The 12,615-nt window shown below is 46.0% G+C and overlaps 2 protein-coding genes across 2 annotated transcripts in view; one reads left to right on the top strand and one right to left on the bottom strand.

The window, feature by feature from the left end:
- The window catches only part of crybb1l3 (crystallin, beta B1, like 3), a 117,449-nt gene that overhangs the window by 8,034 nt on the left and 96,800 nt on the right, over nucleotides 1-12,615 (top strand). The gene's annotated exons all lie outside the window — the stretch shown is intronic.
- LOC140386845 (transmembrane and immunoglobulin domain-containing protein 1-like) overlaps nucleotides 7,055-12,615 on the bottom strand; it is a 36,540-nt gene continuing 30,979 nt past the window's right edge. Inside the window, exons 5-6 of the mRNA XM_072469600.1 lie at nucleotides 10,032-10,097; nucleotides 7,055-9,945 (exon numbers count right to left, since the gene is read on the bottom strand). Of these exons, the coding sequence (XP_072325701.1) occupies nucleotides 10,044-10,097 (54 nt within the window). The 3' untranslated portion in view covers nucleotides 7,055-9,945; nucleotides 10,032-10,043. The remainder of the gene's footprint in view (nucleotides 9,946-10,031; nucleotides 10,098-12,615) is intronic.

The raw sequence follows: 12,615 nt of genomic DNA, 5'->3' as shown, positions 1-12,615 counted from the left end.
GTCTTTTATATGCAATAAAGTTTGTTTTGTTTAAAAAAAGATAAAAATCTTGCAGCAGAGTTCTGTTGGTTAAAATTAGGTATTCGGAATTCTTTTCAAATGTTAATGGTCCTTAACTAGATCATAACACTACCAATCATGAACAGATGGTTCCGAGATAGCGCTTTACATTTTTCTTAACATGCCATTTTTTTCTGCAATTTAAATATTACTTTTTAAAAATTGAGCACAAATGTGGTTTCAGTGTTTCTAGGTACGAATGCACAATTAAATGTTTCCAAATATTTATACAAGCTTAGATTTGTTGAACCATGTGTGTGTGTGTCATTCAGATTTATTGAGAAGCAAAGTCCCATGAATGGGAATGCAATTACTTTTACTTAAGTTAGTTATGATTTCACTCCTCCATAAATAACCTCTATAAAATGTACATCAATGCGTAAGGCTACGGACTTTAGGAAATGGTATTTATGTTCATTGAGCAGACCCAGAAATGTTTATAGACTTATTTCACCAAAGCTCCAAGTGTGTTTGTTCTAACTATGAGGGCATCAAGTATGAGCATTTAATGAAACGGGTTTAGAATTCCCCTTTCTAAATAATCCTTTGCCACGTCTGTTTGCTTATTATTGTCATTTTATCTTCATCTCGTAAATGTTGTGCTGTAAAGCAGTTATACACTTTTGAAAATGAACATTAGTTGGCTTGCCTTTAAGGAATCTGAAAAGGCTACATTTTCCATTAATTTATCCCAATGATCATAATTATAATACACCAGAGAATCATCATAAGTCAATTTTAAATATCACATTGTGAGGGCAGCACGGTAGCATAGGGTTAGCACAATTGCTTCACAGCTCCAGGGTCCCAGGTTCGATTCCTGGCTTGGGTCACTGTCTGTGCGGAGTCTGCACGTTCTCCCCGTCTGTGCGTGGGTTTCCTCCGGGTGCTCCGGTTTCCTCCCACAGTCCAAAGATGTGCAGGTTAGGTAGATTGGCCATGCTAAATTGCCCTTTGATCCCAAATTGCCCTTAGTGTTGGGTAGGGTTACTGGGTTATGGGGATAGGGTGGGGGTGTGGGCTTGGGTAGATGCTCTTTCCAAGGGCCGGTGCAGTCTCGATGGGCCGAATGGCCTCCTTCTGCACTGTAAATTCTATGATTGGAAGCGTATTTTGTTATTTTAAAATTCAGAACTCCTGCTGTGAGGCTCAAAGCATAAATTTGAGAGAGGTATGTAGAGAATATGGTGAAGCTGAAGAAATGGGGTACCTTTTTTGCATTTGAGTTGGTTTATTCTGATAGTGAATGCTTAAGAAGACAAGCAAAATATGATGCTTCACCAGGCAGCTCTCCCCTTTGAGAGCAGACGGGAGGTGATTGAACCTGAGGATCACCACACCTCAGGAGAGGGGCAAGGTTGAGAATAACCTTTATGAGTAACGTCAGCCAGTATGGGAATTAAACCCACATCATAAACCAGGCAGCCATCCAGCTAACTGAGTTAACCAACTCCCCTAAACTTAAAAATGAATGCATCCCAAAAGATGATTTAGCTTTCATTTATCGTACAATAAGCTTGTGCATTGCAGTCGACAATCAGGATATGGAACCAGTTGAGAAGGTATTTCAAGTTGGAAAGAATGTCGGTGTTGGCGCCAGTGTTTGGGAGCAAAAAGTTTAAGATGGGGGTGGGGGGGTGTTGCTCTCTTTATTTGGTTCTAAATATGGCGGTCAATATGGTCGCCTTCCTTAATCCTAATTACATTTGCATTAGAGTCGCCAGGTATATTTCGATACCTCCACAAGATTCAAACCCGAATACTGATCAAAGAGCCGATACACCAGTTAGTTAGTTCAAAGTCAATACTATTTATTTACACACACAGTAATATCTACTCATGCACGAAATACTACAGACTAAACTATCTCTAACGCTAACACCTATACTTAACTTTGGGCGCCCACTCAGTCAGAGGAACTATGGCCGTTGTTCGGATCTGAGGCTGCTGGGGTCGAAGTGGTACAAGGTTGTCCGTCTGGTAGCGAGCGTTGACCTTGGATTTACTTGCTTCTGGTGTAGCTGGTGGAAGGATCTCTCCGCTTTAAGAGCCGATTCCAAGAGAGCGATTCTCTCCTGGGGCCTTCTTCTTATACCTGAAAAGGCTTTGCGCACTTTTGGGCGGGCCTTGAACTTGGCCCCAATCAATTGGGCCGTATCTTGATCACTCGTATTGATCTTGATCAATAAAGGGGTGGGTGCCCTGGTGGCTGGGCGTGTCCTCTGTGGTCGTTGGCCTGGCTTTGTTTGTGCTTTCGGTTTGGGGAACTGGCGCCGTGAGGTCTGGAGCCAGATCTCCCCTTTGTTCCCAGAGATGGGAATGCTAATAGACATCAGTATGCTAATAGACCTACAGTTTCAGTCTCGCCTGGGAGCTGCGGTCCCAATACACGTACAGGCTCTGTGTCTGCTTGTTTTCTTAGCATTGTCCATAGTTCCCTACTATCTTTGCAAACATCCATTTTGTATTCTGGAAGTGGCCATCCCAGATGGCTACGGGGGGGGGGGGGGTGGGGGGTGGGGGGGATGTATTAGAAGTGGAGGGAGGCGGGGCTGGAGCAGGTTAGGGATATGTTCTCAGAGGGGAAGTTTTTCGGACCAGAAAGCTGCGGGAGAGGTTAGAGTGCCGAAGGGCTGAGTTTAGGTATATGCAGGTGCGGGACTTTGAACGTAAGGAGTGGCGGACGTTCCCCAAGCATCCGGAGTACACACCTTTGGAGCAACTGCTGCTTCCTGACGACTTGGGAGAGGGTAGGATTGGGGATATATACGGTTGGGGGTGCAGGGCGGGATGCAGGTGTTGAGGGTAAAGCGTAAATGGAAGGGGAGTTAGGGAGGGAAATAGGTTGGGGACTATGATGTGAGGCGATGCGGCGGGTGAACCCAACCTCTTCCTGTGCGAGGATGGGCTTGATACAGTTCGAGGTGATGCACAGGATACACATGCCTCAGGCGAGGATAAGTGGGTGCTTCCAGGTGATGACCGATGGGTGTGAGAAGTGCAGGCGGCGGCCAGCGAATCATGCTCAAATGGTCTGGGACTGTGAGAAGCAGGAGAGCTTTTGGGAGGCAGTGTTTGGGACGCTATCTAAGATAGTGAGGGTGGAGGTTAGGCCGGACCCTATGGTGGTGATCTTTGTGGTCTCGGAGGAGCCTGACCTGCTGGAGGGGAAGGGTGGCCTTCGCCTCTCTGGTTGTCCGGCAAAACATCCTCTTAAATTAGAGGTCGGACACACCACCGGGGTGGCAGCCTTGCAAGTGAACCTGTACACCTTTCTTCAGCTGGAGAAGATTAAGTTTGAGTTGAGGGGATCAGAGGAAGGTTTTGAGATGCGGTGGAGTCTGTTCATGACGTTATTTGAGTTGTTTGTCGGGGGGGGGGGGGGGCTGCGCGGGGGGGGGGGGGGGGGGTGCGCGGGGGGGGGGGAGTGGGGGGAGGGGGGAATAAAGGGAAAAAATTGTACAAACTGTGTGTTATGTTTTGATGGATTGTGCATTTTGTTGATGTCCATAAATAAATGCAATACTGAATTTCTGTATGATAATTTTTATTACTGAAAACATTCACAGTCTAATTCATACAAATCTAGAAGTGAAATGTCCTCTCCGAAAGAACTCCTTCAAATGCATGGGATCTTCTGAGCTTTTAAGAATCCCAGAGCAAATTCAATTTGCCATCTAATCAGCTATAATTAAGTAGTGAATTAACAGCGATTTGTGCATGTTACTTAACAGTGCTTTTCTGATCATCACAGAATCATAGATTCCCTGCAGTGCAGAAGGAGGCCATTCGGCCCATCGAATCTGCACCAGCCCTTGGAAAGAGCACCCACTTAAGCCCACGCCTCCATCCTATCCTTGTAACCCGACCTAATCTTTTGGACACCAAGGGTAATTTAGAGTGGTGAATCCACCTAACCTGCACATCTTTGGACTGTGGGAGGAAACAGGAGCACCCGGAGGAAACCCACGCAGGCACGGGGGAGAATTTGCAAAGACCACACAGACAGTCACCCAAAGCCGGAATTGAACCCATGTCCTGGGTCTCTGGAACTGTGAGCAGCAGTGCTAACCACTGTGCCACCGTGCCGCCCTCTAATATCTAAATCATCTCATAATATAAATTAGGACAGGCACATAATAAACTATAAGTAAAACTCCCTAACCGAGAAACCTAAATTGACATTTTGTTGTAGCAGTCTGGCTTGTTAGACCATTTTGGAGTTGAGAGTCAACCACATTGCTGTGAGCAGAAAGTCACATGTGGGCCAGACCGGGTAGCGGACGTCCTCTCCTGAAGGGCATTTGTGAACCAAATGGATTTTGAGTAAAATCCGGTAGTTTCATGACCATAATAAATGAGACGAGCATTTTATCTCCAATTTATTTATTCATTAAATTTAAATTCTTACAGCTGTCATGGTTGAAGTTTCACTCCTGTCTCTGGACTATTCCTCTGACAACCACGTTGTGCGCAGTTTCTATGTCGCGCTTAAAGCCATCCACGGTCCTACCCCACTGAGAGCCAGAAAGGGAGAGATGCTCATCAAAAACAGAGAGGCAACTGACGCCCACTGGAGAGAGAAGTTCGAGGACCTCCTCAATCAAGACACAGACCTTGACACATTTGCTCTCAAATCCATCCTGCAACACGCTACCCGCCACCATCTCAGGACAGCCCCAGCCCACCGTGAGGACGAAAAAAACATCCAACAGCTGAAAAACAACAAAGCCTCCAGCACAGACGGAATCCCAGCTGAAGTGTTAACATACGGTGGAGAGTCACTCCATGAATGCACAACCTCATCACCCTTGTCTTCAAGAGGGAGAGCATGCTGGGGGATCTCAGAGATGCCGTAATTGTATATGGCTTCCTTCAATCTTGCAAAGGCCTTCAACTCTGTCAACTGTGAGGGATTGTGGAATGTCCTCCTCAAATTCAGCTACCCACTGAAATTCGTCGCCATTTTCCGTCTGCTCCATCATGAGATGCAAGCCGTGATCACCAACGGATCCATCACAGGCCCAATACAATTACAAACTGGGGTCAAGCAAGGCTGTGTAATTGCACCAATGCTCTTCTCCCATCTTCCTAGCTGCAACACACCATCCCATTACCATGAAGCTCCCTGCTGGAGTGGAGCTAACCTACAGGACAAGTGGGAAACTGTTCAACCTCCAATGCCTGCAGGCCAGAACCATCCCAACTTCTGTCATCGAGCTGCGGTTCGCAGATGATGCCTGTGAATGCGTGCACTCAGAGGTTGAGCTACAAACCATCATTGGTGCATTCACCGAGACATATGAAAGAATGGGCCTCAGACTAAACATCCGTAAAACAAAGGTTCTCTACCAGCCTGCTCCTGCCACACAACACTGAAGTCTGAAGATCAAGATCCACAGTGAGCCCCTGGACAATATGGACCATTTCCCATACCCTGGAGCCCCCTCTCTGTTGCGAGCAGACATCAACAATGAAATCCAACAATGACTCCATTGCGCCAGGGCAGGCTTCGGATGCCTGAGGAACAAAGTTTTTGAAGACCGAGACCTCAAATCCTGCATCAAGCACTTGGTCTACAGAGGAGCCGTGGTCCCCGCCCTCTTGCAGGCATCAGAATCATGGGCAATGTACAGTGGACACCTCAAATCCCTGCAGAGGTATCACCAGCATTGCTTCCACAAAATCCTGCAACTCTATTGACAGGATAGGTGTAGCAATGTGAGTGTCCTCTCCAAGGCCAATATCTCCGGTATCGAGGCATGGTCATGCTTGACCAGTTGCAATGGGTGGGCCACATACTCCCCATGCTCAAACAGAAGACTCCGCAATGGCAAGCGATCACCAGGAGGCAGAGGAAACTCCAGAAGGGTATTCAAAAAGCCTCTCTAAATAAATACAACACCCCCAACGACATAGGGGAATTGCTTGCCCTAGAACACACAGACTGGAGAAGAAGCATCTGCAAAGACTCCAATCCCCTCGAGTCCCACCGAGTGGAGCACATGGAGGCTAAATGTAAACAACTGGAAGAGTGCACAGAATCCAGAATCCAGTCACCACCTGCCACAGTCTGCAGCTCCAGGATAGGTCCCTTCAGTCACCACAGAATCCACCCCCTGGGAGTGGAAACAAATCACCCTCGACCCTGAGGGACTGCCAAAAAAAGAAGAGTCTTGAATGTCAATAGGACAAGTGACAGATGAAGTTCAGAAAACTGTGAGGTGATTCATTTTGCGGGAAGAATGTAGAAAAACAATATAAAATAAAGGGATAAATCCTTGCGATGCAGGAACAACTGGACCTGTGTGTATAAGATATAAGTCATTGAAGGTAGCAGGGCATGTCAAGAGAGCAGTTAATAAAGCAGATAGTATTCTAGGTTTTATTAATAGGGGCATTGAGTACAAGAGTAAGGAGGTCATGTTAAACCTAAGTTCTAGGCAGCATAATTGAAGGATGTGAAGGTATTAGAGAGAACACAAAGGAGATACACAAGAATGATTCCCTCCATCCTGTATTTATCCCTCATCATCTTCCAGGTGTTGCCAACTGAGTGCTTTGTAGAGCTAAGATTGTCAGCAATTTTCTAAATGTGTAGCTCTGTTAAAGTTGTCTCCATGATGATGGCATGTACTGTATTTTTTAATGGCTCTGACAGATTTTCTCTTTGGTATCAATGAGGTCAGTAGAATGATAGTAGCAAAGTGATATTACTGAACTAATAACCCCCAAGGCCTGGACAAATGACCCAGCGATATGACTTCATAACCCACCAATGCAATTTTAAAAATCTGGAATTAAAATATAACGGTGAGCATGAAACTATGGGATTGTTGCAAATCTGTTGTCCTTATCCCGTCTGGCCTATGTAACTCCAGACCCACAGCAAGAGTAGTTGACTCTTAAATGTTCTCTGAAATGGCCCAGTAAGCACCCATGGTTTTGGCCCGCGAGTCACAGTTTGCCCGAAAAAGGGAGTCAAGGTCACAAACAGTTTAAAACAATTTATTAAGAAGCAATAGTTTTGATATGATACATAAGCTTGCAAAGCCACAGACAGAAAACTATATGACCCATAACAGGTGAGAATGGTTTACTGAGCGCAGATCTGATGAAAGGATGGATGAAGTAGTGAGTGTTGAACTCCGTAGCTGCAGGCAATAGCAGTCTCTTATAGCTCTTGGTCTTCTTAAGTTAATCAGGGTGTTCAGCCAAAGTCAACATGGATTCACCATAGTCTGATGTATCTTATCCTTCCCAAGTGCCCTTATTTTGAGGCAGCTCCTGGGTGTCCCATGTCGATCACACTTTCAATTGCATGTTTCCATCCAATTTTCCAGTCACTAAGGGACATACACCTGAAGTATACCCCTTCTATTGTAAACCCACAGCCCATGAAGTCATGGACTTCCAGAAGGTATTTGGTACGGTGCCACACAGGGGGTTAATACACAAGGTGCATTCCAACAGAGCTGGGGGTAATATATTAGCTTGGTGGAGGATTGGCTAACCAACAGAAAGCAGAGAGTGAAGATAAATGGGTCTTTTTCTGGTTGGCAAGCTGCCACAGGGTTCAGTCCTCAGGCTCAACTACTTACAATCCATATTAATGATGTGGATGCACGAGTAGAATGTACTATAGCCAAATTTGCAGATGGCACTAAAATAGGTGTGACAGCGAGGTGAAATGTGGAAATAAGAAATTTACAAATGGATTTGTGTAGGGTAGGTAAGGTTAATGGCCCAAATCTGGCAGATGGAATTTAATGCGGATCAGTGTGAGGTTATCCATTTTGACGAGGAATAAAAAGGAAACTTATGATCTAAATGGAGAGAAAATTCAAAATGCTCTGGGTGTCCTTGTGCATGAATTACAGAAAGTTAGTATGCAGGTGCAGCAGGTATTAAGGAAGGAAAATGGAATTTTGGCATTCATTGCCAATGGAATAGAGTATAAAAGTAAGGAAGTGCTATTGCATTGGTGATAATGCATCTGGAGTATTGTGCACAGTTCTGGTCCCCTTACTTGAGGAAGGACATAAATGCATTGGACTCAGTTCAGAGAAGGTTCACGAGATTGATTCCAGAGATGAAGGACTTGTATTATGAAGAGAGATTGAGCAGTTTAGGCCGATACTCACTGAAGTTTAGAAGAATGAGAGGAGATCTAATTGAGGTATACAAGATGTTAAAGGGGGTTTGACAGGGGAGGTGCAGAGCAGATGTTTCCCTTTGTTGGACATTCTAGAATAAGAGGCAATAGTTTTAGGCTAAGGGGTGGCAGATTATAACAGAAATGAGGATGAATTACTTCACTCAAAGGGTCGTGAATCTGTGGAAATCTCTACCCCTGAGTGCAGTGGATGCCAGAACACTAAACAAATTTAAGGAGGAGATGGATAGATTTTTAGTTAGTAACGGGGTGAAAGGTTATGAGAGCGGGCAGGAAGGTGGAGATGAGGCTGTGATGAGATCAGCCATGAATGGCGTAGCAGGCACAAGGGTTTGAATTGCCTACTCCTGCTCCTAGTTCTTATGTTCGTATTATCTCTTTGTAAGAATATCTTGTTAGTTCCACAAGACACTTTTTAGATAAGTGGGCATGAGATTCACCTGTGCCTTGTCCCTCCTCAATCTGAGGCTTTAGGTGGGTGTAGTACTGGTAACAGCCACCTTCTCCCTGGTTGAGCTGCTGAGCTGGCAACTAACAGTGGGCAGGAGCCAGGCCTTGATCCTGGGGGAAGGCCCTTTGCTGGCCCACCATGTGCCTGAGTGACACAAGAAGCATCGGGCCTTCCTAAAAAGAGGCAACGCGGGGGGGGGGGTCACTAGATCTCCAGCTGGGGGCAGAAACCCTCATCGCTGCCACAAGATTCTACCAGCAGCGTCCATTTTCTGTGCAGCATCGCAAAGAGTTGAATGATCAATTAACTTGCCTTTGGGTATGTAGGCAAAAGGAAGGAATTTTGTCAAGGTGATCAGGAGGATTCCCATTCTTCCCTTGGTGTCATAAAACGTTTAATGCCCATCTGATCAAAAAGGTTAAGTCTCAATTTAACTAATATATCACCCAAGGATGGTACTTCCAAAAGTACAACACTTGCTCAGTGTCAGCCTAGGTTATGCAAGAGGGAAAGGGGCTTAAACCTACAACTTGCTAGGCCAAAAGCAAAAATGCTACCACCTGATAGAAACTGGCATACAAAGCACATTACAGAAGATTTACGAGCTGGTTATGAGAAAAGTCAATCCGACCTTAATTATACATATGAAGGAATTGAATGAAATCAAAAACGATCAATTTAAAGAGGCGTAGAATATTTCATGAAACAGCAAATTAAATACTTGTCGGTATATTTTTCCCCAAGTATATTCTTGGCGTAGTTTTTAAAACAGCTTTGAAAATATTAAAATATTTTACTTCAGACACATGTACAAAATTTTGATTGGCGATGAGTAAAAAAATCAAATATCAAGTCAATGATTTAAAATGAAAATGAAAATCAGTGTTCACTAAAGAACAGTATCTTGTAAAAGTTGTGCCTTCTGAAAAACATTGTGAAAATTAAAGACTTTTAATTTATGTATGAAATGCCAAGGAGAAGTTTACAGATACATTCTATCTAATTAAATAACAAAGTACAAATTCAGCTGTTTGATGCCAATAATTGAAGTGGGAGAGAGGAAGTGAAATTCTACATGCACAAATGAAGATTAGACAAAATTGGCACCAGTATATTCCTTCTCCTTACTCTGCTTTATACTTTAAAGATTTTCTTCACTATTTTTGTCTTTGTTTCTTTGACATACTGCAAGGAAAAATAACTCTACATCCTGGATTCAGTCTCCTTTGAGGAATTTGGGGGTTTCCACCAGGCTACACTGTAATAAACGTGCAAAACATAATTAAAGTGTGTCCACAGCTTGTCTTTAATTAAATATGAAGCACAACAGAGGATGTTACTTACAATCTTGCTTTCCTATTGAGTATCATATTCAACAAATGTACTGGAGTTGGTTTTCTTTCTGCAGAGCTGAAAAAGAAATTCCATCGAGTGAAAGTTTTCTGAGAATTGAGCAATATTTTGCTCAGTAAATCTGCTAAGATGTTGCCCACAGCTCCACTGAAAGATCCCCCAAACACTAGCCAATATCTTGCAAACCGAGCATTGTGGTTAGATTCTTGTTTCGAGGGGAGGGCGGTGATGAAAGGTTATCGGGAGTAGACAGGAATGTGGCGTTGAGGTTAAAATCAAATCAGCCATGATCTTATTGAATGGTGGAACAGGCTGGAAGGGATGTGTGGCCTACACCTGCTCCTACATAATAAGAACATAAGAACTAGGAACGGGAGTAAGCCCCTTGAGCCTGCTCCGCCATTCAATAAGATCATGGCTGATCTTTTTGTGGCCTCAGCTCCACTTACCCGCCCACTCACCATAAACTTTTATTCCTTGACTGTTTTGGGGCTATGCTCAAAATTTGTAAAGAACCATAGAATTCCTATATAGCGCAGAAGGAGGCCTTTCGGCCCATCGGGTCTGCCTCAACTCTCTGAAAGAGCACCCTACCTAGACCCATTTCCTGGCCCTATCCCTGTAACTCCACCTAATCTTTGGACACTAAGGGACAGTTTAGCTTGGCCAATCCACCTAACCTGCAATTCTTTGGACTATGGGAGGAAACTGGAGCACCCAGTGGAAACCCACACAGAAACCCACGGGGAGAAAGTGCAAGCTCCACATAGTCACCTAAAGCCGGAATTGAACCAGGTCGCTCGCTCTGTGAGGCAGCAGTGCTAACCATTGTGTCAATGTGCCATCCTATGTTCGTAAGGTCCCACTTATCCTTTTAATAAAGCACAAGGCTCACCTTATATTAAAATTCTGGATTGTTTAGCAGTTTCCCCATTTTCCAACATTGAAAGTAACAGGAAAAATATTAACTGGTAGCATTTTGACTGATAGTCCTCAATACAAAGGGTGCGTACAAAGAACAAAGAACAAAGAAAAGTACAGCACAGGAACAGGCCCTTCGGCCCTCCAAGCCCGTGCCGACCATGCTGCCCGACTAAACTACAATCTTCTACACTTCCTGGGTCCGTATCCCTCTATTCCCATCCTATTCATGTATTTGTCAAGATGCCCCTTAAATGTCACTATCGTCCCTGCTTCTACCACCCCCTCCGGGTACTTAGCATCCTTTTATACTCCCGATACACACATGACTGTGTGGCAAAATCCGGCTCCAGTTCCAATTATACGTTTGCTGATGACACGACGGTAGTGGGTCAGATCTCAAACAACGATGAGTCAAAGTACAAGAGGGAGATAGAGAACCTAGTGGCGTGTGTAACGACAACGATCTCTCCCTCAACGTCAGTAAAACTGAAGAGCTGGTCATTGACTTCAGGAAGCAAAGTATCATGCACGCCTGTCAGCATCAATAGTGCCGAGGTGGAGATGGTTGACAGCTTCAATTTCCTGGGCCTACACATCACCAACACGTTGATGGTCCACCCATGTTGATGCTATGACCAAGAAAGCACGACAACGCCTATACTTCCTCAAGAAACTAAAACAATGGTGTGGCCTCATCAAGGCCCTGTATAATTGCAGCAAGATATCACTGCTCCTATACTCGAATCCTCTCGATATAAGGCCAAGATATAATTTGCCTTCTTTACTGTCTGATGCACCTGCATGCTTACCTTCAGTGACTGGTGTATGAGGAACGTTGGGCGAAATTCTCCGGAAACGGCGCGATGTCCGACTGGCGCCCAAAACGGCGCAAATCAGACGGGCATCGCGCCGCCCCAAAGGTGCGGAATGCTCCGCATCTTTGGGGGCCCAGCCCCAACATTGAGGGGCTAGGTCGGTGCCGGACGAATTTCCGCCCCGCCAGCTGGCGGAAAAGGCCTTTGGTGCCCCGCCAGCTGGCGCGGAAATGACATCTCCGGGCGGCGCATGCGCGGGAGTGTCAGCGGCCGCAGACGGCATTCCCGCGCATGCGCAGTGGAGGGAGTCTCTTCTGCCTCCGCCATGGTGGAGACCGTGGCGGAGGCGGAAGGGAAAGAGTGCCCCCACGGCACAGGCCCTCCCGCGGATCGGTGGGCCCCGATCGTGGGCCAGGCCACCGTGGGGGCACCCCCCCCGGGCCAGATCGCCCCGTGCCCCCCCCCCCCAGGACCCCGGAGCCCGCCCGCGCCGCCTTGTCCCGCCGGTAAGGTAGGTGGTTTAATTTACGCCGGTGGGACAGGCATTTTAGCGGCGGGACTTCGGCCCATCCGGGCCGGAGAATCGAGCGGGGGTGGCCCGCCAACCGGCGCGGCGTGATTCCCGCCCCCGCCGAATCTCTGGTGCCGGAGACTTCGGCAACCGGCGGGGGCGGGATTCACGCCAGCCCCCGGCGTTTCTCCGACCTGGTGGGGGGTCGGAGAATCTCGCCCCCTATGTCTCATTGCATATTGCCCTCTCCTAATTTATGGCTATTCAGTTAATAGTCTGCCTTCCTGTTTTTTGCTACCAAAGTGGATAAGCTCACATTTATCCA

Source organism: Scyliorhinus torazame, chromosome 12, assembly GCF_047496885.1.
Source record: "Scyliorhinus torazame isolate Kashiwa2021f chromosome 12, sScyTor2.1, whole genome shotgun sequence".
NCBI classification, from domain to species: Eukaryota; Metazoa; Chordata; class Chondrichthyes; order Carcharhiniformes; family Scyliorhinidae; genus Scyliorhinus; species Scyliorhinus torazame.
Note: the sequence above shows the minus strand (reverse complement) of the source record. Positions and strands in the feature narration are given on the sequence as shown.